Consider the following 27,955-nt stretch of genomic DNA (forward strand, 5'->3'; position numbering starts at 1 on the left):
TCTTTATGTATGACCAGGAAGAAGAAACACACTGACGTGTCTCTGAACGGACGGATTGATGGAGCTCTCATGTTTATTTTGTCTGTTCAAAAAGCAACAACAAAAAGAAACTTCTTCACTTTAAGCTGCTGTTTGATTCTTCTGACTGAATAAATAATGACAGCCAGCAGCACAAAACTCTGGGTCCTGTACATACAACTCAGTCTCACGGCAGTTCGTGAAATAGTCACGAAATTATATTCTATTTGATTCGTGTAGATAGACAAGAATTCCCCTTTTTTTCATGATGCTCAGCAAGACTTTTAACAAGAAAGACGAGGTCGTTGGGACATATAAAATTACCAAGAGAAACAAAATATGACTAAAAGTACTATATATTAAAGGGACTATTTGTAACTTTCAGAAAAGCTTGTTAACAGCGACACCTGTGGCCGTGAAGTCAATGAAAGTCAGCGTCGGGCTCGCGCTTGCTCGCTCTAAATATACCTGAATGAGCATCGCTCAAAACAGTGAGGCAACACACGTCAGCTAAAACCACAATATCACTCTATATTTCACCTGCTTGGCAGTAATGTTAGCTGACCAGACAGAGGTCTCTCCATGAATCAATGCTGGCTTTTCCCGCCCCAGCCTCCAGTTTCTCCCTCAGGTGTGAGACACCGGAGGCTGAGCAGGAAAAGCGGGTCGGTGACGGAGCTCCGCATCGAGACACGTTATCGCCTCCCTGACCGGGTGCCGGTGTCTCCAGACTGCGCCTGCAGGGAGACACCGGCACCCGGTCAGAGGCGATAACGTAACTCTCTGCGGAGCTCCGTCACTTCACAAGACACGGAAAACCTCTGTTGGTCTGGAGGAGCTGCGGCAGTTATTTCTGCACAAACGTCCACTGTACATTCACTAGATATTCTCAGAGCTAAACTAACTCTTCTGTAGTGTGTAGTGAGCGCGCAAATACTTTCACAGTATTTATAAAGCACTTTAACCGGCTTTATAATAGAAAAAAAGACGTGAAAATCTCACTTTTTACAATATGGGACCTTTAACTTCTGTCCACCACACTGTAGGAGTGGACTAAAGGCCTGAGAGGCTCTAATATAGTTTTAGGTACATTAATTGGGTACCACCCCATCCCCCACGATGATAGTGAAAGTATCTATTGGTCCCACTGAATTTCATTTTTGATTCCTCAAAATGGAAACAGATCTGACAGATATGGATACCTAATCCAAACTGTAACAAACACCATGAATGACTAAAAGTGAAACCACACCTGTGAACCAGCTGCTGTTGTTAAGTCTGCTGATGAACCGGCTGGTTTACATCATGTTCAGATAAAACACACTCAGTGTAATGACTGGATGGTTCCACTAGAGGACAGTGTGACACCAGAACACAGAGGACACCTTCAGTCCACAGCAGTAAGACGATACGAACACAAATGAACACAAACGTGTTTATTCTAAATACTCATAACAGTTTCAGACACAATAACTTTAACTGAAGGTGAACAGAGTTACTGATTGTACTATAAACAAAATACTCAAACTCTCTCTCCATAATTAGCCTCCATTGTTGTGCACACCAAAGAACAAACCTGAATCCTATTTATAGCGTTTAAACTCTGATTTCTAAGTGCTCTAATTGGTTACAGGTGTTTTCACAGGTGCATTCTGGGTGCAGATTATTGTTTTTCGAGGCCCAATCCCAGACTGCGGTCGAAAAGTCCTTTTTGCTTAGGATGGAGTTACAGTTAACAGAGTTAAATGACCCGAAGTATTTAAGTAGCAGCCATGATAACAGCTGAGCGCCTTGTGCATTATCGTGGCATTTATACACATTTTCTTGTGTACGGGCTTCAAATAACAATAAAATAAAAGAGTCATAATTTGAGAATAAAGTCTTTTGTATTGTGGAAAAAGGTTGTTTTCTCATGAAATTGTGACTTAATTCTAATTAAATAATTGTAATTATCTCATATTACCAATTTCTCTCAAACCTTAATTATCAAAATCTAATATCTTTACATATATACTTCATTTGTGAAATAATATTTAAACAGCGTTTTAGTTTTTCTTCATCAAACTTCCGACAGTTAGAAAATGTGACAGAATTTAAACATGCAACTCATCAGTAATCGTATGAAAAGCTGATTATAAAATGTCCCTAACAGGAGAAAAAATAGGTTTGTTAAAACTAAATTAAGACTGAAGATTTGTGCCAAAGAGGAGAGAGAGAGAGAGAGAGAAACAGAGAGAGCCGACAGCCTGAGGGATGGAAAGATGTTTGTGTGTGAATTTTACAAAATAATTTTAATATTTCTCTATATGACTCATAAACATAAACGCAGGGCTTCTGCTGCAGGCTTCACTCACATCACGGACAAAGTTTTACATTCGTATTCGTGTTGAAGAGCTGGTTTTATGTGACATCAACATCCACATTGAAACGGTAATCTGAAAGGATAAATTTACCACCATGTCTAATGTCACTCAGTCCGTCTTAACTGTGTCAGCCTGTCACATAACACCGTGGAGGACCGCTCACAGCAGAAAACTGGTTGTTAAATATATTTAAATACGTCACTTGCTCTGACCGAATGCCAATATGTCGACATTCAACGTATCCGTGGTTTACAGAGACGTACAATGCCAATGTAACCAAGTCTAAATATGCCTCTAACAATAACTAAAAAAAATAAATCTCTAGGTCTGGGATTACCACAGTTAATCCTAAAGTGATATCCTGGTTCGAGGGTAAAGACAATGTATTTACACTGAATATCTAATTGGTCTTTGGCTGTAGATAATGATTGACTTCACTCAGAGAAATAATAACCAGACACAATAATTATTTTTCTGTACCAATATTATTGAAAATTTCAACAATCAACCCCCACAATAACTCAGAATGAAAAATAATAACAAATGAATAAATACAATTAAAATAAAAAATCTGGCCAGAAAATGTTGAAGTTTTGCTGCAGCTTTAGTCTCTTAATGTAGTTGTGCACAACTACAGTCCTTATTTTAGTTTAGTCCAAAAGTCATTTTAGAGGTGGTCTTCCCAATCCCAAATGATGGAAAGATCTTACTGGTGTAATAGTAGGAATGAAAGCCAAGTCCTGCTCAGGCCTGAAGTCCAGAATCCAGATGTGCAATCCAGCAGCCACGCTCGCTCCTGGCTTTAGGAGTCTATGTAGAGTGGAGCGGCTCCTCTCCTCCTTCACACCACGACACCTCTCTCAATGTCAGGGCTATTTCAACAGAATAAAGTTTTCAGACACCACGTTGTAAAATCCCCAGGTCTGGATCTTATCTTCCTTTTCTTACAGAGAGCTAACTTATCGTCTTCTCCCTCTACAGCGAGCATCGAAAAGAAAACACACCGCGCTGCTCTTAGCTACAAACAGGCTAGACTCAAACACATTACACCTTCATACATGTGAGCTAAAAGTCAAAGTTAACCACGGTAGAATCATTAAACACTGGCCACATAACTATAAAACCTTAACTAATAGTAAGCAACAACAGTTAGCATAAATGTCATACATTGAAAGACAACACACACACACACACACACACACACACACACACACACACACACACACACACACTATCTCCAAGACGAGCGGTGCGGCTCATCTGAACGTTTGTATTCACTACTATTGTACGGTAACATTTAGTTTTAAACTAAAAAAATGACAGTTAAACAAAATATATGAGCTTACCTATTTCAACAGAATAAAGTTTTCAGACACCACGTTGTAATAACCCCAGGTCTGGCTCTTATGTTCCTTTTCTTACAGAGAGCTAACTTCTCGTCTTCTCCCTCTACAGCATGCGTCGAAAAGAAAACACGCTGCGCATCGCAGCTGCCACCTAGAGGTCATTACCACCAAGCGTTTGCCAACTGCTGCAAAATGTTGAAAACAAATGACTCAAGCAAAACAAAGTGGCTTAGCCTGGTCTATCTGTGTCTGATTAGGCAGTGAAATAGAAAACTCATAAATCAATTTAACACTTTTCTTCCAAACTTAAATTCAAGTGAGCTTGTAAAATTATACTACATGTCACATTATGATAATTATGATTATGATGATAATGATGAAGATTTTGGGTGGGTTACATCAACATTTTTTCCTAGACGACAGGACTGGTTGTTTCCCCCTTAAAGATAAATATTCAACCCGATATCACAGGAAGGCGTATAAATAGCATTAGACGTAGACATTATCACGTCATGATAACCAACACAGTCTCACGGCAGTTCGTGAAATAGTCATGAAATTTAATCTATTTGATTTGTGTACATAGACACGAATTTCTCTTTTTTTTGTGACGCTCAGCATGACTTTCAACAACATATTTTTTGTGCGTTTTGCTACAAGAGTCCAACAACGCGTGACGCACGTGTTTATTTCTGCTCCGGTCTTTTCAAAATAAAAATACATACTTAGGTTTAGGAATAGATCGACTTGTTTAGGCTTAGGCAACAAACTACTTAGTTAGCTTTAGGAAAAGATCGCTGTTTGGGTTTAAATAACACCGGCAGTGGTGTGACTTAAGTACGGAAGTTACGTGACAAAAACTACTTAGTTAGCTTTAGGAAAAGATCATGGTTTGGGTTTAAATAACTCTGGAAGTGATGTAATTTAACTACAGAAGTTAAGTGCTCTTTATACTTACCAGTTCACAATTACGTGGATTACATACGAATTGATTTCGTGCTGACCATCACGAAAAAAAAATGAAGTTTGTGTCTATGTACACAAATCAGTACATTACATTTTTGACTATTTAACAAACTTTATTTGTGACTGGGCTGAAAATAATCAACTGCTTTATAATTCACAGTGTATGTAGGTTGCTTTGCTCTGAGCTTTCTCTTATTTGTAGTTAATTAGTTTGCAGCCATGAAATTACAGCTGAAAGTGTAATTTTACACCACGGCTGGTACAAAAACAAAAGATCTTTTTCTTCAGTTTTTGTCTAAATCGAATCACTGGCATCTGAGGAATTGAGTTGCTTAATGATTCATCGTCTCTTTTTCAGTTTTATTGTACATCAGAGATGGTTGTGGCAGAGTGCTTTCAGACAGACACAGCTGATGGAATGAAGTTGAGTGAAGTTGCTCGTTAAGTGCAGTTAACAGGATTCACCTGGTGCCTCAGGTGTCACTCAGTCCTCAATAGATGAAGGACAACAACACAGACCGCTCTACTGCAGTTAGTCTCATTATCAGTCAGCAAAAGAAACGATGAAACGCATATTTTCTCACTGACTAATTTATCTCCCTTTTATTTCCTTTGAGCTCTTTATAGTCGCATAAAGCCAGTTTATTTGTGCTGCAGCTTTCAACAACAAGGGAATTCAAAGTGCTTTACATGAGACAGAGAAGCATTAAGAACAGATATAAAACACAGTGCAACGAGGTGCAAGCAAGCACACATAAATATATTCTTTCATGGTTAGTAGAAGGGTGATGTTTTATTTACATTACTCACAATTTATGTTCCCCTTTAAATATTAATATTATATAAAGTATGATGGTATGCATGAACAAAACAGCTTTGAAATGTGATTTAAGTACCAAAATAATCAACACAACTTATAATACACAGTGTATGTAGCTGTCTTTGCTCTGAACTTTCTCTTAAAGGGACTATTTGTAACTTTCAGAAATGCTTCTTAACAGCGACACCTGTGGCCGTGAAATCAACGAAAGTCAGCGTCGGGCTCGCGCTTGCTCGCTCTAAATATACCTGAACGAGCATCACTCAAAACAGTGAGGCGACACACGTCAGCTAAAACCACAATATCACTCTATATTTCAGCTGCTTGGCAGTAATGTTAGCTGACCAGACGAAGGTCTCTCCATGAACATGATTTAGATCTGATCCTAGTGTTGGCTTTTCCTGCCTAAGTGCAGGCTGAGGCAGCGGGGCTCTGCAGCATGTCTCCCTGCTCTCTCCCTGCTCTCTCCGCCCGCAGCCGGAGAGAGCAGAGGAGACACAGGCACCCGGTCGGTAACGAGAAGACAACGTAAAGCTCCGTCACTTCACAAGACACGGAAAACCTCTGTTGGTCTGGAGGAGCTGCAGCAGTTATTTCTGCACAAACGTCCCCTGTGCATCCACTGGATATTCTCAGAGCTAAACTAACTCTTCTGCAGTGTGTAGTGAGCGCGCGTTCACGTCTTGAGGTGGAGCGAGCTGAGCTGTCTGAGTGAAGGAGAGCAGGCAGAGGAGGAGGGTACAGCGGCTACACGCGAACACGCATATGCGAGCGCGCATGTGTGACGACCCGCTACATTTATGCGCTTACAAAGTTACAAATAGTCCCTTTAATTGTAGTTACTCTTTAAAAATAGTAAAAAAAAATAAATTAAAAAAAAGAAGAAAAGAAAAGAAAAATAGAAGATAAAAATAAGCTAAAATACAATAAGACAAATCAAACTTTAGCGGTGACCAGGTATGTAAACATATCTGCAGCAACAGGGCGGGTGGGAGCGGAGGTGGATGGGTCCAACAAACACAAGGCTTTCACCCAGGAGACCGCTGCTCGTGTCCCGTGCGTTACGTTTCACTTTCGCGTTACAATCAGCTGTTTGTTCGTGTCCTGTGTTTACAACAGTCACATTTTAACTGTAAAAATTCAATTTTTTTAAGCCTAACAATGTTATTTTTTCCTAAACCTAAGTGGTCTTGTTGCCTAAACCTAAACAAGTGTTTTTGTTTAATTCACGACACTAAGCATGTTTACTGCGACCGAAAAGTGACGCTGAGGGGTCGTCAAGCATGTATATATAAAAAACAAAACAAAACAACCCATAAATAACAGTGAACATACACAACAGACTTTCAATAAGCAACATAAATCCGAAATGGAGAAGGAAGAAGCAAATGCTTGTCTAGTCATACCCAAATTATGGATATGCTGGAAGGACAAGGAAACAACACTTACTATTTACTCAGGAAGGTACTGTTTGGTTTTTCAGAACATTTATATTCCAGAAGGAATTACAAACTTCATGTGAGACTTTGTTACATTAAAGCAGGGTTCAGGGTTAAAGTGAAGTTGCACCGCTTCATTACTGAACAAGTACAACAGCACAGCTGAGGGGATCTAATGTACTTGAAATGGTATAAAATGTATCTGGACTGCAGCAGTTTGTTTCTCCTGACAGGATGATGAGCGTCTCCTCAGCTCTGTCGGCAGTGAACAAAGTGTGCAGAGCTCTGGAGAGGCTCTGTTTTAGTGCCGCCGCCGCCGCCACCACCGCCACCACCGCCACCACCGCCACCACCGCCACCACCGCCACCACCGCCACCACCACCGCCACCTCATGATTTAACTCTCACTCAGGAAACACGGGCCAGGAACAAACACTGCTCTCATTACAACACATTTTGTTTAACTGTAACAGAGAAGGAAGCTTACAGGAGAAAATGAAGCACCATATGGGCTTTGAACGCTGCAGTATGGCTGCACGAACTAGACTCGGTATATCTGGCGCCCTGGGAATGAGAACGGGCTGGGTGCTTAGAGGACGAATTGTAATGAATTGGGTGACTGCCTTGCAGCACTATCAGGCCAAAACCTCCACTTTGTGTTACAAGAAATATCAAAATCTAATGGAAATAAATGAAATATGAAAAACTTGAACAATATATTAGATGCCATTTCTATAAAACTTTATGCAATTTGTTGAATGATGATTTAAATGAAATGAGCATTTTACAGATACTGTAAGTGTGTGGAAGCTGACCCACTTTGCACTGAGCAGGACTCTCGTCTGTAAACGTCCTGAGGAGATGAGGACGGTATGAGCTTCGTCCTTGGAGCGATCTCCATCCACCTCCAGCGTCTGCTCGCTGAACAGAACTGGGCTAATGAGGAGTACCGGACTGGGAATTCTTGGAAAGCTGGAATGATCCGTACAGAGGAACATTGTGTTGTTACCTCGGCTCGCTCTCCGGTGTGGTCGTTATTTCTGAGCAGCTGACATGTGAATAAAACCGTTTCCCCTCTGGACGCTGCAGACCTGTTTTAAAATCTGGTCGTATAATGTGACATATTTAAGGTTTGATCCTGTCCTGTATGTCTCTGTGTGTACTCATTGTAAAAGACAGCAATGAGGTTACAGGTTCCTCCTTAAATTTCATGACTATTTCCCAAACTGCTGTGCCACTGGGCTGGCTGCTGAGGCTTTTAATGTTATACATTCTGTAATGTTATACAGTCATTTCCATACATCTGTCAGTCCCCAGGGCATCACATGCAGCTGGATATATTGACATATGAAGCTGCATTAACACATTCTGCATCCAATGCAACGGAAAGACATCCTGTTCATCAGAAACAGCCTCTGAGACCCAGAAGAAACCTCTCCGTGTGGCCTCGTTGGAGCTAAATATATTCAGTTTTAAAAGCAGAGCAGACGGAGTCCCAGCAGAGAGGACGGAGACGGGACACGCTGGCGGGCAGAAGACGTGTCATCACACGTGTAATCACCCAGGGACGACTGAGCCAGGAGGACGCAGGGTGACTGGAGGACGACGGTTTAAACTTTAAAACTCTAGTTTCCTGTAACCCCAAAGCTATTTTATCATGTCCTACAAATCCTTACAAAATAACTAAGGATAAATAACAGCTAAAATTTACAAATATTACCAAATGTTTAACCAAATTACTGCAACCAGGAGAACCAGGACAGGTTGGCAGGTTAATCAGTGCATGACATCAACTGTTCACATTCCTGCTCCCCAGAGGACAAACCTTTTAGATTTAAATGACCCCATGACCTTCTGTACAGAAGTGAGGCCAAAATATCCCAGATACTGGAACTGCCATCTTGAGATTTTGACATCATTTGGAGCCAGAGTCTGCTCAGTAGTGATCAGGAGGTGGAGCCGCGGTATCAAGGTGACCTGCCCGAGCCAATCGCGAGCCGAGCACGGCCGCAGCTTATCATCGAGAGAGACTCACAGCTGTCAATGATGAGGTCTAGCCTTCTTTTTATAGTATCAAATAACTAATTAAAACCAAACTGTTCAGAAAAATTAACACTTGAACATCAGCGTAATAAGAATACCTAAAATGACAGAAACCATCTTTGGGAGAAATGTATTTGATGTGTACTTTGGCTGCTTAGTTGGGCCCAAGTCCCATCCGATAACATGGAGGGGTCGGGATTTATGAGCTATACTGCCGCCAGTCATCAGGGGGCGATCCAGATGTTTTGGCTTCACTCATGGGGAGCTGTCATGTCGTCTATACAGTCTCTGGATTGTATGGATAACTGTTGCTCAGTGGAGTAGTGGTATAAGACACACACCATGTAGCCACAATGTATCCTCATAAAACGATTCGTGTGATATCTTACGAAAACTGTATTTTCCTGCGTTTTTTCTACAAATGTCCAGCAACACAAGCGATAAGTGCGCCCCTACAGTGTTCAGGCCGACTTGGTTAGGTTGAGGAAAAAATCTCAAATCAAACAAAGTTCCATTTAAATTCTGCATTACTCACCAAAACACATTGTCCTGTATTTTGGTCAGTATATTTAATCTTTATTAGACACATAATATCTATAAAATACTGGAATCAGCCTGTAAAAATATCCATTTTCAGCCCTTTCTGTATCCTGTTACATTTTTTACACTTTTAGCTACTATATTTATATTTTCAACATTTTTATGTTCATCTGACCTCAAAACACATTAGTTGTTGATGTCAAATGTAATTATAAAGATATTAATGGTGCTTAATTTGATAACCAGAGCATTAATATAGCAGCAAACAACTATTTGCTATGTAAAGGAGTAATATCTACCTGAGCAGAGAATGAAGTCTCTTTCCCTCTGTGTGTGGTAATCAGAGCTTCTCTGTGCTTTGTTGACATTTGACATTTCTCTATTTCACAAACTAAAGTGCTACTGGGCTGGTATTTAGCACCTTTAATGTAAAATGTAAAACATGGTAACTGTGTGAAGCTTGTAAATGTGAGCGGAGGTCACTTCAGTTGAGGGATCTGTCTTTTGTTTTGGCAGAGCGGCGCAACCAGAGCATCAGAGGAGGAAACACTGGAGGGTATTAAAACAGCTCAAAGGTAAACTATTATGACAAGCAGAGACTCTGATCATCACACTGCCTGAAAACAAAACACTTAGAAAGGTTGGTAGTCTGTTTAAGTGTCTCTGATACACCTCATGTTGTAGCTTGAATGTCCACATCCAAGATTATTTTAATGAGTTTAAAATGAAACATGCCGACTCTGTTTCCTCAGTGACACTTTAGATTTTATTAGATTCTCTGTCACTTTAACAGAATTTATTTCCTTAGATTTTTCTCAAATTTTTCACAGCTGTATTTATGTTTATGTCACACTTTGGAAACAGAATATTCTCGAATCAAACAAGTCTGATTTCTACGAGGGAGTATTAGGGTCACATTGAGGAAAAAAAATAAATCAGAGATTTTGAGAATAAAATCATAAGTTTAATAGAACAAAGTCGTAATATTATGAGAATAAAGTCATAAGTTCACAAGACAAAAGTTGTATTATGAGAATAAAGTCAGAAGTTTAAGAGAAAATAGTTGTAATATTCTCATTAAATTCTGACTTTATTCTCGAAATCTCAGATTTTTCCCCCTCAGTGTGGCCCTAATACTCCGTTGTAGATTTCTGCCTGTTCTTTACATTAATTAACAACATTCATCATCACTTTGCTTTTCTTTAAACTATATTTAACCCTCAAGCCTTCAATTATCCGATCCTTACTCTCCTGTGACTTTGTTTTCACACCCTCATTATAAAGATTCACTGTTTGAGTTTCACACATCAGTTAAGCTGTGAAGGTTTATGGCTCTGTTGCATGGTAAAAAAAATATTTCTATCTTGCAGTGTTGATGCTTTGAAAAGGTTGTCCTGTGCCTGACTGCACCTGTAATATAAAAAGCCAACATGAGGAGATGGAGCGGTGAGTTGTAATGGAAAAAAAGGTCATCTGGGGAACCACAACAGGCTCGAGAGGATGACAAGCCTGTCTAGACGAAGATGACGTTAAGTAGGACAGGAGATTTTACTGAGAAGCTCAAAGCAGAATACATTGTGATTGGTGGATTTCAGCATGGACAAGAATAAATACAAAAAACGTTGTCTGATCTGACATTTCTGTGGATCAGGTTTGGTTTGTTTTAGCAGCCTAGTCTCACCAAATTGCGCATGAATGACATGCCAGTTTCTTAAGTAATTTCATCACAATGCCGTTCTTCACTGTCATTTCACGCCGAAGATCCGAAGATTTTTTCACTCGGAAGTCGAGTCATTTTGTCATTATGCGCCACTGAGCAACTTTCATAGGAATGAACGGGGGCCCCGCCTCCAACGCTGTATCCAGTTGTCTTAATACATCCATGGAGCGCACCTATTGGTTTAACTTACAATAATATTAAACTTTGTTTGATTATTTCAGAACGTCAAGACCAGGAAAAGACTGACTTCAGACAGCTTGGACTGAATTTTATGACCACCTCACACTAAACGATCGAGATCACGGGAGCAACTCTAGCAAAACTCTCGGGATTTTATTCCAACATTTGAAATATGTCGTTGGGTATGAGGTCACAAGTGACAAGTCAGCTACTGTTTTTGTGCGTCTATCAGCTTCTGGATTTTAGCTGTGCTAAAGAAACATTTTGTGAAATCCCTGGTAAAGAGAAAAAACACCAGATATCAAATCTACACACAGCAGCTAATCTACACCCAACACTGTAATAAGGCAGAAAAACATGGTGGCAGCAGCTCCCAGGTCAGTGTTTTTATTCAGGCCTTCAGGCCGTCACTGTGATATTTGAAAAGACCACTCTGACCCACAGGACAAAGTCATTTATTGCACGACTGAGTCACAGAGTGAGAACAGAAACTATACAAGAGAGCGCAGAAGCACCGAGGTACCATGAAAACACAGCCAGTAGGGTTGGATACGGACTTCTACACAACACTTACTAATGCATGTGTACTCTCTGAGAAGAAGGGTGGATAACGTGATGTAGGCATGAAAACACAAATAGGTTTATTTCCCCACTGAAGAGTTGTTGTTGCTACGAATCTGTTTGTCTGAAAACACACTGTGAATTGTGGGAAACATCTCAGAATGCTTGAATCAAAATACACGTTAGTGTTACTACATTATGTTGATATAAACAACTGCAACTAGCTTTCATTACTTTCATTATCGATTAATCCGCTGATTATTTTCCCGTTTTGTCTTTAACACATCAGAAAACAGTGAAAAGTGGCCATCACAATTAATGTCTTGTTTTGGTAACCGAATGTTTACAGTGTGTGTGTCACGTCACTAAAATGTCCATTTTCAATTCCAGCTGGGTGCCTGTATCCAACCCGGTCTCACGGGAAGGCGTGTAAATACCACGGTGTGTCATGAGTTCGCATTTTTGCGTTTTCTTGTGTCATTTGTACACCACGCAAACGTCCACAGTTAGGTTACGGCAAGAAAACCACTTAGATTACTTTAACCAGACCAGAAACATTAACAAATATGAATACCACCATCTTCATTACGAGTTTCCCACTTACTCTGTAGTCACACTTGATTGTAGAAACAGAATTTGGACAGACCCTCTGCAGATACACCAATTAGTTTGCTGACAAGGGTAATAAGCATCCACCTCCTTTTTTATTTTTTAACTGTATTTATTTTTAAAATATTTTATTTATTCTATTTTAATGTTATTATTCATTTTATTTAATTTTTATTAAAACCAGATGCTGACGGCCAAGAACCAAGAAGGTGACGACCAAGAACCAAGAAGGCGACGGCCAAAAACCACACCAACCATGTCGGGAAGATGTCTGTAAAGGGGAGACTCGTGGGTACCCATAGAACCCATTTTCATTCACATTTTGAGGTCAGAGGTCAAGGGACCCCTTTGAAAATCGCCATGACAATTTTTCCTCGCCAAATTTTGAAGCGTTATTTAATATGACATGGTTGGTACCAATGGATTCATTATGTTTGATCCTGTTGAATACCTGTTTCATTATGTCATTATATATGTTTCATATGATACCAGTATCTTCACTCTAGCTTTAAAACTGAGCCGCTACAACCTAAAAAGCGCAAGTTGGGTTAATGTGTTAAAGAAATTAGAGGCTTTAAAACTAATTTGCATTAACGCGTTATTATCGTGTTAACTTTGACAGCCCTAATTTTAACTTCCGTGAGCTTGTAAAAACCGCTAGAAAAACATGACGCACTGTGCCAGAGAGGAGCGCACGGCACGCGCGCCGCACCATATTTTGCAGGCGACGCGTGTCTAGCGACACGTCTCAGTGTGATCGGGGCCTCACAGCACAGAGAGTGTCAGTGCCTTGCTCATGAACCCTCCAACCTTTCACTCTTGTGGGGCTGTAACTTGCAGGGCGGTCACTTTAACCATCAGGCGTGGACCGGTCTCCTGGTTCTACCACCACAGGTCTTCTCCTCCGCTGCTCCGGGTGCTCGCCCGGTCCTGCCCATGCAGCTTCAACATCTCCAGGACGTTCCGGGCGTAGGCGTCCCTCAGGTTGACGCCTCCTCCCCCTCCTCCCTCACCCGCCCACCCCACCGAGCCGCGGGCCAGCCTCTTCAGCATCTCACCGTGCCGCGTCGCCGCTTCCTTCATCTTCAGGGTGAAGTAGCAGGCGGAGAAGCGCTCGTTGATGATGGCGATGGGGAGCGACAGGATCAGGATCCCGGACAGAATGCAGAGGAAGGCCAGCACCTTCCCCACGACGGTGTCGGGCCGGATGTCTCCGTAGCCGACCGTGGTCATGGAGGTGGTCGCCCACCACCAAGCGGCCGGCACGCTGGTGAAGGTGGTGGCGGGAAGGTCGCGCTCCAGAGAGAAAACCACCGCGGCGAAGATGGAGATGCCGACACCGAGGAAGAGGAGCAGGAGGCCGACCTCCTCGTAGCACTCAGCGATGGTCAAACCCAGAGACTTGAGGCCTGGACAGAAACGAGGACAGAGGAACATTTTATTAACACATCACGTATAGTCTCCATTACTGACGAGAGTTTTCCAGATGAAACCGTCAATAGATTGACGTTCTTCCCTCCATGCCAACAAAATAAATGCAACCACAGATTTTATTTCATTTTATTTTATTTGAAAAGGGACACAACATCCAAACTAATGTAAATGTACCCGAGTTAGCTTGATGGTGTTGAAGCTTCCATATGTGAATAATACTAAAATCTTTGCCTCTCGCCTTCACTTCTCTTTTTTCCTGTTTCCTCCCCCCTCTCTCCTTGTTCTCATCGTTATTCATGAGTTGAGTCCAGGGAACATCATCCTTCCCAAAATCACCCAGATCAAAGCACTTATACGTCCCAGTAATCACACTCTCTCTCCTCCCTCAGCAATTTGCCAAAATATTAATCAATATTTTTTTTACTCTTCTTTGTCGTCCTCAGAAAACGTCCCGGCTGTAATCTCACAGCAGCAGCTTCTCACCGAGGGGAATCTCAATTTCCTTTTCTCTCTCCGGCTGCTCACATCATGTAGTTGAAATCCCCTGACAGGCCGGGAACACGCGTGGAGGGAAAACACCGTCGTCTCGCTGATCATGTGCCCTTGAGCCAAGTGCTTCACCTGCTCAGACGAGGCTGCCTCTACAGCCTCACAACCACTTATGAGTTTTTATCTGCACTTTTAGAGCGTCTAATTTTAAAAACTGACCCACATTTTATTCTTGTTTACTCTTTTCCTTCAAACAGCCTGCTCTTTCCAACATGAATACATTTCAAATGAAAGCTGAGCCTCGGTTTGTGGTTTGTACATTTGAGTCTTTTGCACTGATGATTTTTTAGAAAAGCTTGTGGCCGGTGTCGGCTCGCCACGACCGCCAGGTGAACCTCAATGACCTCGCCAAGAAGCTCGGTGTCGGCGGCGGCAACCTGCGCTTTGTAGACGAGGCGGCCATGTTGGAGAAACTCTAGGTGGATCAGGGCTGTGCGACAGCTCTGGCCCTGCTCTTCGACAAGGACCAGATCGTGAAATTCGTCCTGGACCGGGACCTGGTGGAGGGAGGGCACGAAATGGTCTACTTCCATCCCATGATCAACACCACCACCATGGGGCGCCGACCGGACGACCTGCTGTGCTTCCTCAAGGAGACGGGACAAGAACCCGTCCTGGAGAGCTTAATTTTGGTAAAATTTGACAATAGAATAGAAATAATTTTGTTTTACTTTGTATGGCACTTTTTAGGCGAACGTTTTACTGCCGTCTGGTAGTCACTTTCAGTCCAAAATGGCGGAAGCTGGGCGCTGATGTTCTAATGGAACGAACAATGGACTTTCACTTCTTGGCAATATACGTTCTTTGGTTAACGTCAACCATGACCGTTTCCTAACCCTAACTATGTGGTTGTGTTGCCTAATCCTAACTTCCTGTGAAGTTTATTTTGAAAGGACACTATGCATCTATGCACTATGCACGCCGTCCCTGTTCTGTCCAAAAGTAACGCAAGAGAGGAACCCCGTGCGTTGGTCTCCGATGCCGAGGGGCACTGACCAGGCGGCGGTATTTCACGAGTTGGAAGTGAATGTGTTGTATTTTAGCGTGTTAGCGTGCTATCATTAGCCACTTAGCAGTAAACAGAAAGTCCAGCTGAGGCTGATGGGAATGTCATTAGTTCAGCAGGTATTTCGTCATAAACCAAAATATTGGACACTATAAAATGTTGATGGTGCTAGATGAAAAGTCAGAGGATCACCGGAGTTATTACAATTCATGGTGAGGGGAACATGAATGTCAAACATTGATTTTGTCTCCTCACTGTCAACACCAACTGAACCACCTGAAACAAATTTGGTCCAATCATACGTGATGCCCAAACAAGACTTTTCTTTTGTCAACCTCAATATCCCTTAAAGTCAAGATGCAGAATAACTAAAATGTATTTTTTGACCATACTAAAGCAGTGCCGTCTGTTTACCTGTCGAGTGTCGTCCCAGCTTCAACATACGGAGCGACCTGAGGAGTCGGAGGACCTGCACCACGCGGCCCATGTTCTCCAGCTCTGTGGATCCTCCGTGGAGGCTCTCCACCGCCAGCGTCACGTAGAACGGCAGGATGGCCAGCAGGTCGATCACGTTGGGAACACTTTTACTGAAGCGACACTTATCCCTCACGCAGAGGAACCGAAGTGCCAGCTCGCCCGTGAACCACACCACACACACGTACTCCAAGGCATCGAACAGCAGCGGTGCACCGATGCCAACGTCGCTCACGCCAAAGTCCTCCTCTAAGTCCAGCGAGATGAGCACCATGTTGATGACTGACACCACCACGAAGAAGATTGAGAGTGATCCGAAGGTGCGAGCAGCGCGGGATGATTCGGGTTTCTCCAGTAGGTCCCACAGGCATCGACGGAGAGCCGGGCAGGCGGCACCCACAAAGTCCTCATCGGTGTCCTCGGGCTCAAACTCTTGCCCTACGTCGAGATTTTCCTTCTGGTCCTTGCGGCGGTAGTAACGCTCGCGGCAGCAGGGGTTGATGCGAAGCTCGTCGATGCCCCAGTACTCGATCTCCTGCAGGAAGGAGATCTCACACAGCTCCTCGCTCACGTGCAGGTGACCCGTCCGATAGTAGTTCATCACGTATCTGTCAGCAGAGACACACAGACCAGCCGTGACACAGCAGTTCACGAAATCACACACTTTAATGTATTGATTCATGTACATAAACACAATTCTTTTTTCATGAAGGTCAGAACTAAATCAATTCGTATGTACTTCACAATTACGTATTCACGTAATTGTGAAATATTTACGTAATTGTGAAGTATAGAGATTGCCAAACACTGCGTAAGGAGGACGTCAGTGTGGATGGGTGGGTCTAAAAACACAGGACTTATTTTAACCAAAACTGCAACCTTTTCCTAAACCTAACAAAGTTGTTTTTGTCACGTAACGTTCGTACTTAAGTTACGCCACTTCCGGTGTTATTCTAACCCAAATTGTGATCTTTTCCTGAACCTAACTAAGACGTTTTTGTCATGTAACTTCTGTACTTAAGTAAAGCCACTTCCGGTGTTATTTTAACCCAAATCGCGATCTTTTCCTAAACCTAATTCAGTTGTTTTGTCACGTAACTTCCATACATAAGTTACGCCACTTCCGGTGTTATTTTAACCGAAATCATGATCAAATTAAGTGGTTTGTTGCCTTTATTTGTGCTATGTACTTACAGTATTAACATTTCACCACTGGTCTAATAACACCTTAGATCTCACTAATTAACACCTAGTTTCTCATTAGTTTAATCTCTTAAAGACTCCTCCTAATGTAAAGGTTTTGCACATTTTTTTTTTTAACTTTGGTGCCCAAATGAAGTATGATATACTCAGCTCAGGTTTCGTAGGAATGTTTGACTCTGGTATATTATTGGTATATACTTTACAATGTAAGTTAAGGTGTTATTACTGCAACAGGACACCATGCATGCCTCAGGTAGGAGAACAAGGCGCCACCTACTGGAAGGTCTGTGAATTTCGGTCAAAGAAGAACTCGTTCTCCAGGAGGTCGGCGTCGTCGCAGAGCTCCAGCGCCAAGTCTCGGCCGCAGCGGGCCAATTTCCCCAGCCGGGTCTCCGGGTAAGACGTCAGCAGCTCCTGCGACAGCACGTAGCGACTTCCCCCGACGTTGATGACGAAGAAGTCGAGCGGGTCTCTGACGCCGGACGCCGTCGTCTCGCTGAAGAAAACACTGGAGTCCAGAGACACCGGGGAGGTGCTGTCGCTGTACGACTCCGCCCCCGCCACCAAGCTGTAGGTGAGGCTCATGGTGGAGGAGGGGGGAGCTAGTGGGGAGGTGAAGGGTTAACACTACTTTATTCAAACCAGAATCATTCAAGGAAAAGCAGAAGTCCAGGGAACCTGAAAGCTCCATTAAATTACTGTTTTACCACAACAAGCTGCAACACACAAAGTCCAAACATATTATCACCATTACATCTCTCCCTAAAAAACATTTTATAGACCTGCTTTAACATATATTTTTTAGCACATTTTGTATTATGATTCCACAGCTACAGCACTTCTATTTTGAGTGTTTCCCAAATGTTTCTACTAGGGCTGTCAACGCAATAATAACGCGATAACACAAATCTTTAACACATTAAAGCAACTTGTGATTTTTAGGTTGTAGCGGGCTCAAGCGGGTTTTAAAGCTAGAGTGAAGATACTGATATCATATAAAACTAGACAAAACCTAATGAATCCATTGGTACCAACCATGTCATACTACCTTGTTGCGAAGGAGGCTAAATAACGCTCCAAACTTGCGCAAACTGCCATGTCCATTTTCAAAGGGGTTCCTTGACCTCTGACCTCCAGATATGTGAATGGAAATGGGTTCTTTTGGTACCCACGAGTCTCCCCTTATCCGTTGAAGAAATTAGTGGCGTTAAAACTAATTTGCGATATTATCGCACCAACTTTGAAAGCCCTAATATATAGTATGTTCTTTGTTTCTATTTTCTATGTTAGTTGTAGTAGTCTGGTATATTTATAGTGTATTCTAATATGTTATTGATATTGTGTATTCTATAGATGTATTTCTCTAGTGTTGAAATGTACATTTTATTTACTGTTTATATGCATTGCCTGGAGAACCTGCTGCTAATAAATTACATCAATCTATATTCAGCGCATACATTTTAAAATGTAAAGCATAACATAAAGCAGCATATTTGTCTTATATATTAAATACTTGACAAATCTCCCTTTAAGGTACATTTTGAACAGATAAAAAATGTGCGATTAATTTGCGATTAATCACGATTAACTATTAAGTACCATTACATCTCTCTCTAAAAAACATTTTGTAGACTTGCTTTAATATATATTTTTAGCACATTTTGTGTTATGATTCCACAGCTATAGTACTCTTATTTTGAGTGTTTCCCAAATGTTTCTCCATTTTCATTATTAGAGGTCTTCGTGTGAAGCGCGTGCAGATTTTAAGATGAGTGTTATGTGAATAGTAGTAGTAGTAGTAATAGTAGTAGTAGTGGGAGCAGTAGTGGTAGTAGTAGTAGTAGTAGTAGTAGTAGTAGTGTTAGCAGTATTGTTGTACTGTTGTTGTTGTTCTTTGATATCAGGGGATGTTTTGAAGGAGCACTTTTCAGAATATCCTCACTTAACTTCAAAACAGCACAACAAGAATAAAAGCCGAGGAAGAAGCTAAAAGACAAATCCACGAAATGAGAAACAGAGAGAGAATAGAGAGAGACGAAGCCTCTGGTGGTGTCCTACTTCTAGCAAATCTCTGGCTGCTGCAATTTTTAAATATTTTAGCGGGCTTACCTAATTAATAGATCTAATGCTACTATTCCTGTGATCATTCATTCCCTTTTACTAGGTGCCTCTGTCTAACAGTGTCATCTCACTTATTCTTACACTCTGCATATTACATGAGGCCATTTGAGCAGAAGCTGAGGCGGGATGACAGACGGGTCGGTGAAGGGAAACAGAGAAACACCACACTTTAGTCCTTCTGCAGTAATGACGTGGAACTGAATTAAACATGCAGTGATTGTAGATATTTATTCTCAGGGCCCCAAGAGATCCGCTGTCAGGGATCCAGGGTCTGTTGTGCTGTGTGGAAGTCTGCTGTTTATTCCAATAAGTTTCTCTGAAACATGAAATATGCAGCAGCTGCTGTCCTGAGTTTGATTCTGATGTGGGATTTAGTTCATGAAACAGTCACAAGATTTAATGTATTGATTCGTGTATATACTGTAGACACGATTTAAAAAAAAAATTTCGGGATGGTCAGCACGAAATCAGTTCGTATGTAAACCAGGAGGTATAGAGAGCAGCGCTTAGGGAGGAGGTCGCAGTGGATGGGTCAAAAAACACAGGACTTTTCTTCCAGGAGACAAAGTCGATTTACGTGTCACGTAACTTTTGTACTTAAGTTACGTAATTTCCGGAGTCATTTTAACCCAAACCACGATCTTTTCCTAAAGCTAACTAAGTAGTTTTTGTCACATAACTTCCATACTTACTAGTAAGTAAGTAAATAGTTATAATAGTATGCATATTTATAATATTTTTTATTATTCAACACAGGACATTTCAGTAGAGACATTAAATATGACAATAGAATAGAAATAATTTAGTTTTACTTTTGAACAGCACTTTTTACAGCGGATGTTTTACTGCTGTCCGGTAGTCGCTTTCAGTCCAAAATGGCGGAAGCGTAGCTGTGCTGCTGGGCGCTGACGTCACAATGGAACAAACAATTGACTTTCACTTCCTCTCAATATATGTTCTTTGCCTTTCCTGTCTTCACTGCTCCCCTCTCTCTACATTTAACCACCCGATGAAGGCAAAACAAATCAGGGACGTCCGTCCAGACACGTGAAGTAGAACAGTCTTGAATTCCACCTCCAGTAAAATGAGACCTGGGAGCCCGGAGTCCCTGAGGTGCATTACATGATACTGTCAAGTGCTGAATCCTTCTGCTGAGGATGAATCGGTGCAGGGAATCTGGGGAAATTAACTGTGAACAGCTCAACTCCACTTTGGGAAATGACATTCAGCTCTAAACCAGTTAGTTGTCTCTCGTTATGAGATTTTAAAGAGGATCTCTGTGTGCATATTATAAGATCTGACAAATAAAGAAACACTGAACAAATAAATACATTTTCCTTTTTTTGTTGAAGGGAGTCACACATTTATTTTTTATATTTAACCAGAATCGGACAGATTTTTACATAAATGTGTTGTTACAAACATTCATCTGCCTACAATGTGCTGTACAAAAGTAAAACTAAATTATTTCTATTTTATTGTTATATTCTACTAATTGGCCTGTGTTAAACAATAAAATATTATAAATATTATAAGTGTTTTCAGTCCAAAATGACAGCTGTTGTCAAAAAAACACCAGCGCCCTATGTACAGTAGATATGAAGGACTCATTGTAAGATAACAAAAACACAACAATTCTTGTTATAAGGTAATTATACACTAATGAAAAGATAATATTATGTTCCATTTCTGCTAAAAGATCCCCTGAAATAATACAATCTGTTCCTTTAAAGTTTATTGGAATTAAATCAAAATGTTTTAAGAGAAGAAAAGACTAAATAAATCCCTTTTATGTTAAAATTAAAAGATGTTTTAGAATTATTTCATTATTTTTGCCCTCCATTTAATTGTTGATTTTGGAAACATGTCTCAGTTTAACATCCACTGAGAAGTTTTGTTATATTTTTAAGGATTTTTGTCTCTATAAAAATTACTGATTTCTAATCATCCCACTAATGAATATTATTGGACTTTATAGTCAGGGATGTAATATTTCTAAATCTGCATTGACTTGATTTATCTTATCTTGCAGCTGTCTATATTCAAACACAGTATTTATCGTTAATTGAGAGATTATCATGACAGCAAGTGTAAGATGACAAAAACCCAGCTGGTAAAATCAGGTGAATCTTACCTGGTCCAACTGAAGAGGATCTTTGTTCACAAAATCCTCGTGCAAAGTAAAATCCAGTGCAAATTAAATGTTTCTATGAATGATCCCATGATGACAACAACAGAGAATAAAGTTGCACCTGTAAGATGCAGGAAGAAGTGTCCTGATCAGACCGACATGAGGAGGAAGGAGGCAGCTGAGGAGCCGAGCAGCTCCCTGCTGCTCTACAGGAGCTTCGCGGTGCACGTTTAAAATAGAGCGATGCAAGCTATGAGGGGTGATTAGTGACTCTATGAGGGGCGATTAGTGATCCATCCATCTATCTATCTATTCATCCATCAATCCTTCCATCTATCTATCTATCTATCTATCCATCAATCTATCTATCCATCTATCTATATATATTATGCCTATATGAATTATTAATTTCTGAATTCTATGCTTATTATGGGGTTATTTCATGGATAGAGAATAAAGTTATGTTCATGTTTTGTTTCTAAATCTTTGATATTTGGACGGAATACAGATTCATGTGGCTCTTTTCATGCATGATTAAATATATATTCACATTTATGATGAATAATGGCGTTTTTTTATTGACGGTGTAATGTTATTAGATATATTTAGATTTTTTTGATCCTCTGATTGGATAATTTACCTAGCACCTATGTATGTATGTGGATTAGTTAATATATCCGATAAAGGTTATTTAAACAGAAATGTTATAAATGAGTAATTAAATATGCTTCTCTTTTTAACTTGTCTTGTTTAGCTTATGGTGTTTTTTCTCTTCAGGAAGGTGAATAAGAGCTACCGAGGACAGTCCTGCCACATCATCCTGCATCTGGATTTCTCATCAAGAAGATACAAAAACAAAAATATAGAAGTTTAGTTTGATTTTGACTAAAAATCAAGATATGCAGATGTATACACACAGACTGTAAACACATGCACATGCATTGTAGTACCACATAAATCCACTTGATGGCAGGCATATGCAACATTTTGGTAGTACATAAAACATTACACCATCATAAAAGAGGATTTTTGACTATTAGCAATCCGATTAATAAGCAGGAACTGGTACTTCCTGTTGCCTTGTTTACATAGTGACAGTACAGGACTGATTGACATGGTTCTCAATGGTATGGCTAAAGGTGCGGTTTATCTATGTGACTGACTTTAAATGCAACTAATTTCTATACTGCTTTGCTTAAAAAAAGGCAGCATTCATCATCACCGAGGGATGTCCAAAGTTGATCTACAGAATTGGGATTTTGAGTAGTTTTCTAATCTCTTGTTTTTACAAATACCAGCTGTCAAAACCCCCCCACAAAGTTCTGTTAAAAACACCGTTGTAAGAGAAATATTGGATTATCTATTTGTATTTTACTCAATATTAAAGGGACTGTTTGTAAGAATCAGAAATTGGTTGTAACAGCGACACCTGTGGCCGTTAAGTCAACGAAAGTCAGCGTCCTGTTGCTCGAGTTTGTCCGTGTGCACGTACTAACTGAATGTGAGCGAGCATCCGTCAAAACAGTGAGGTGAGTTACGGTCTCCCCCGCGTCCTCCGACCGCGGCCAACACTGTTTAACAGACGGGCTTCACTAGATAGAACTTTGCGGTTTTGGTGCTTCCGTGCAGTTTGTGTTGGAGTCGGAGTCTGAACAGTAGCCACACACGAGCGCACATGGGACACCGACCCGGATTGATTAGTACGTGTAAGAAGTTACAAGCAGTCCCTTTAAGTTTCCATGTCCAACTTGAACCTTTCTCCGGTTTTCTGGTGGGTGCAGGTCGACGACTCTGTGTGCATTTATCCGTAAATCTTATCGGTAAATCTAACAGGCATCGCGAAAAACGGAGAAATACGATGACTGTTTTTTTTTTTAATCTGCGGCAGAACAGCCGCGGGAACGGGAACGCCCACTGGTTTGATTGGCTCGTGGAATACAGGAACGCCCCCTTATCTTCTTCTTCTGTTAGTTTAATGGCAGGTTTCAACCGTTACTTATAAGGTGCATACCACCACTTACTGTACCAGAGTATGTAGTATGAGATATTGTCCTGAATTACTTTATATCAATAGGTAAATAAAGGAATCATTTAATGATAGTATTAATAATTACACTCAAGACAAATAAAAATAAAAACACTACATTCTATGATATATGGCAACACTGTATGATTCTGAATAGTATACGTTTCTCAGTTTTGATAGTTTTATCAAGTTTTCTTTTATCAAATTGATTCTAATCTAAATAACACCCCTGAAACATCTGTGCTGCTCTCCCCCTACCCATATCTTCTAAGTGTGCAGCCCACAGCTGGACAGCAGCTGGACTAACTTAATATGCAGCACACTTCATTTAGTAAAAACACTTGTTTATTGTGATGAAATTTACATAAAGCATAAATAGGTCTCACAGGTGGTAAATGTTTTAGGGAACACATTAATACATCATCATTGACATTATTGTTATTGTGCACAGAACAAAAAGTTAACACAAACACACACACACACACACACAAACAGTCAACAGTCAAACATAAACAGAAAATATCTTGAATTCAACATATACACACTGTACACACACACACACACACACACACACACACACACACACACACACACACACACACATACACACACAACAACAACTTTGCATTATCATTTCATTCAAAAAATAAAGACAATTTTTTCTTAATCACTGAACATAATGACATAATGAGAAACTGTTCATAGTGTAATGACATAATGAGTCAACAGAGTGGATCAATAAAGGAAACTGAAAATGTGTAGCCTTGATACTGAGGTGATGGTTTTGTCTGGGACTGATTCTGTTGATGGCTTTGTAGTGCAATTAAAGATTCACTTACCACTTTAAAATCATCAATTTTTACACATATGGAATATTGTTTGCTAGAAAATAATTCAAATGTTTATGCACTATATATATAATAAAAATATATATTAAAAAATGTTCTTGGTTATCAGGGGCACATCTGCAGCAAGTGTAAATTACTTTAAGGAAGGCACTATATATACACAAACACACACATATATATATGTATATGCAGTATATATATGTGTGTAGGTCATGTTGTTCTTGATGTGGAGTTTTTTTCAGTTTGATGTCATTTGATTGAATTTGAGTGTTGATCATGAAACAATAGCACCAGAGCAGAGGAACTGCTTTTCTTTCCTACTGCTGAACAGAATAAAGTGAACAGTACAACAGCTGGTAGCTCAGCCTCAGTGGTGTTAAAGCTGTATCTTAACATGTGGATGAAATGAATACGGCAGCCGTGGCATCCAGCGAGAGCTAAAGCTGGTGTCGGTCAGTGTAGAAGAGATGATCACACCTCCTCCTTGTACCACATACATCCACCACGGTTGGAAAAAAAGATCAGCAACATGAATGTTAATAGAGCCGGCAGCAGATATCAGATCTCGCTCTCGTAGGTGTGCATGTAGGTCTTGAGCGAGAGGATTTCAGCGTAGCTCCGGGTTGTTTTGCGGTACAGGTCCAAGCCAGTCAGGATCTCCACATCTCTGACTCGAGCAGTGTGCATCTTCATCAGGTCCTCCACCCAGCGAGACTCCTCCTCTGAGCTCTGCAGGGAGGCGGCGAGGAGCACAGAAAGAAATCCTAACTATAAATTTAATTTTTCAGTAGGCACTCGTCCTGTCATGCCTGTATCTATGTTTAGAATATACCGGTGGGCAACTCAAGATGTATGAGCCATAATATCAACGGCTCTCACTTGTCACTCTCACTAGCTAGCTTACTATCATGGACAAAAAAAGATGGGTGGTCAGTTTTAGCTACGAGGAGTTGAAGGCACTAATCGTGACGGTGGCGGAGAGGAAAGCCCAACTTTACGGGAAGTTTTCTTTTCTCAATTAACCCTCTCCAGAGCCGGACGTCAAGCAAATTCAAAATGAATCGTTCAAAAAAGAAGAAAGGTCAGAGACACTCTTCTGGAAAAAGTAAAAAAGCCTTTAATGAGATGGCTATTTCATGGTGAATTACTAAAGACATAAACAACGCTGGTACATGTAAAGATAGAACTGGGTTAGACAGGGCCGGCTCTAGCCCTTTTGGGGCCCTTGGCGAAATTTGGATTCTGACCCCCAGAACCCAGAACCCTAACCCTAGTCCCGTAAACCACAGCACATCCAGCCCAGATTTTCCCTGATAAAAATATTCTTTTAATTTATTTAAATACTTAGTTTCTTTTTTAAATTTATAATAAATTACACTTAACTTTTATAAACAAATAAGTGCGGCCCGGCAGTTGCAAAATGCAAAGTGCATTTCTTTCTTTCTATATTTATTAATTTGCACAGCGTCATTTTTATTATTTATTTATTTTATTTATTTTATTTATTTTATTTATTTTATTTATTTTATTTATTTTATTTATTTTATTTATTTATTTATTTATTTTTTAATTAATCGTCTTGGGGAATCCCTAAGTTAAGAAGCTTCTGTAAGAGCTAAATTCCTATCCCAAGATAAACCAAGATTTTTTTCCTAAATGCAGTCAGGAAACATGTTTTTGTAATACCAAAAATCCTAAATGTCATCCTAAACTGAGATAAGAGAGGATTTCAGACAGGTCTCTATCGTGTGTGGTTATAAAACTGTGATAATGCATTCAAAGACGTGATGTTCCTTACGTTGCAGGTCTCGTCATTGCTGGCCCGGTGTGGCAGGATGAAGGCAGCGCTGCTGAGCGGACCGCTACACGAGTCTGCAGCCTGTGTGAAGTCTAAGCAGCTGGTCAGGACCACAAAGAAGTGTGTTGGGACGGGTATCATCCCGTTGACATACCTGCAATAAAGGTCCAAACAAAACACTTGAGCTCAACTTGTTTCATTTGGATGTTGTTTCCCCTTAACCAGGATTAATTTTGTTCTTCTTATTTTGTCTATAAAGCATTATCTTTACAAACAAGGCTCAATATCTGATTGTTTTTGTCAAGAACAAATAGCATAAATTTAAACTTCATCAGGAGGAATTGTGATATGTTAATTATTTTCTAATGCTGTGTGGATTGTTATTCATGTGTTGAGTCTTTTATGTTGTGCATAGTGTCTTTATGCCTCAATGTTAGTGGAATTCATATGAAGACAATAGGGTTGTCAACGTCAACACGATAATAACCCATTAACTCAAAATAATTTTAACGCCACTAATTTCTTAAACGTATTAACGCAATCAATCTTTCGGAGGTTTTAACAGGCTCAGTTTTAAAGCTAGAAAGAAGATACCGGCATCATATGAAACTAGATTATCATAAAGTGGGTATGTCTGTAAAGGGGAGACTTGTGGGTTTAGAACCTATCTTCATTCACATACTGTATCTGGAGGTCAGAGGTCAATGGACCTCACTGAAAATGGCCATGACAGTTTTTCCTCGCCAAAATTTAGCGTGAGTTTGGAGCGTTATTTAACCTCCTTCATGACAAGCTAGTATGACATGATTGGTACCAATGGATTCCTTATGATTTTCTAGTTTCATATGATATCCGTATCTTCACTCTAGCTTTAAAACTGAGCCGCTACAACCTAAAAATTGCAAGTTGTGTTAATGCCCAAAAGAAATTAGTGGCGTTAAAACAAATTTGCGTTAACTTTGACAGCCCTAGAAAAATCTAAGACATTTTAAATAGCACTTTGAAAAACCGATTGAATAAATGAATCTGAAAAATACAAAGCACAAGAAATGTATTATGATGAGAATTAATTTAAATTATTTAGACTGAACTACCCACTGATGTGAACGAGAGCTGCAACGATTAGATGATCAACAGAAAATTAATCAGCAGCTATTTTAATAACCCATAAGTCGTTATGGCAGCAGAAATGCTCAACGTATGATGGTTTCAACTCAAATGTGAGAATTTGCAGCTTTAACCTGTCTTAATATCGTTATAAAAAGAATATATTTCCGTTTTGGACTCTTGATCAGACAAAACAGGACTTTTAGTGATGCCACTTTGGGCTGTGGGAACATTTTTCATCGTCGTCTGATTGACAGATCAATCAATTATGAAAATAACCGTGAATTGCAGCCTTGACCTTAGAGGAATGTTATTAAGTTTATTCAGATGCATGTATGTATAACTAAACAAACTGAGGAGAAGATTAACATAAAACACAAAACTGAGCCCGCTACAACCTCCGAAAGATCGATTGCGGCATTAAATCGAATTTGCGTTAACGCGTTATTATTGCGTTAACGTTAACAGCCCGAAGCTGAATCATAGTTGAAGTAAAATGAATGTTCTTACTCTTTTATCTTCTCAGCGGAGTCCCTGACACCATCATAGTCGTAGTCAAATATCGGTCCAATGAGCACATTCACGCCGTTTCTCTCAGTGGCAAATTTCTTCACCAGCACTCTCTGGAAGTAACTCCATATTCCTGAGAGAGA

General features: G+C 40.4%; 2 protein-coding genes across 3 annotated transcripts in view; both read right to left on the minus strand.

The window, feature by feature from the left end:
• Nucleotides 1-12,934: 12,934 nt before the first annotated feature.
• kcnv1 (potassium voltage-gated channel modifier subfamily V member 1) lies at nucleotides 12,935-21,708 on the minus strand. Its single transcript, XM_037783618.1, has 4 exons — nucleotides 21,527-21,708; nucleotides 17,549-17,873; nucleotides 16,009-16,676; nucleotides 12,935-14,014 (listed from the first exon to the last, which is right to left on the minus strand). The coding sequence occupies exons 2-4, from the start codon at nucleotides 17,854-17,856 to the stop codon at nucleotides 13,488-13,490; spliced, it is 1,503 nt and encodes a 500-aa protein (XP_037639546.1). The 5' UTR covers nucleotides 17,857-17,873; nucleotides 21,527-21,708; the 3' UTR covers nucleotides 12,935-13,487.
• Nucleotides 21,709-24,216: 2,508 nt separating this feature from the next.
• The window catches only part of enpp2 (ectonucleotide pyrophosphatase/phosphodiesterase 2), a 30,424-nt gene continuing 26,685 nt past the window's right edge, over nucleotides 24,217-27,955 (minus strand). Inside the window, exons 23-25 of one of the 2 annotated variants that reach the window (XM_037783540.1) lie at nucleotides 27,813-27,945; nucleotides 26,196-26,349; nucleotides 24,217-25,126 (exon numbers count right to left, since the gene is read on the minus strand). In XM_037783540.1, coding sequence (XP_037639468.1) covers nucleotides 24,956-25,126; nucleotides 26,196-26,349; nucleotides 27,813-27,945 — 458 coding nt within the window. In that variant the 3' untranslated portion in view covers nucleotides 24,217-24,955. The remainder of the gene's footprint in view (nucleotides 25,127-26,195; nucleotides 26,350-27,812; nucleotides 27,946-27,955) is intronic. The other variant, XM_037783541.1, reaches the window with a different exon arrangement.

The sequence above is a fragment of the Sebastes umbrosus genome, chromosome 11, assembly GCF_015220745.1.
Source record: "Sebastes umbrosus isolate fSebUmb1 chromosome 11, fSebUmb1.pri, whole genome shotgun sequence".
NCBI lineage: Eukaryota > Metazoa > Chordata > Actinopteri > Perciformes > Sebastidae > Sebastes > Sebastes umbrosus.

Coding starts and splice junctions, on each gene's coding strand:
- kcnv1 (XM_037783618.1), bottom strand. CDS start 17,856: ATGAGCCTCACCTACAGCTTGGTGGCGGGGGCGGAGTCGTACAGCGAC. Junction 16,677..17,548: donor CGAAATTCACAGACCTTCCA/GTAGGTGGCGCC, acceptor CTCTGCTGACAG/ATACGTGATGAACTACTATC. Junction 14,015..16,008: donor GCTGGGACGACACTCGACAG/GTAAACAGACGG, acceptor GTTTCTGTCCAG/GCCTCAAGTCTCTGGGTTTG.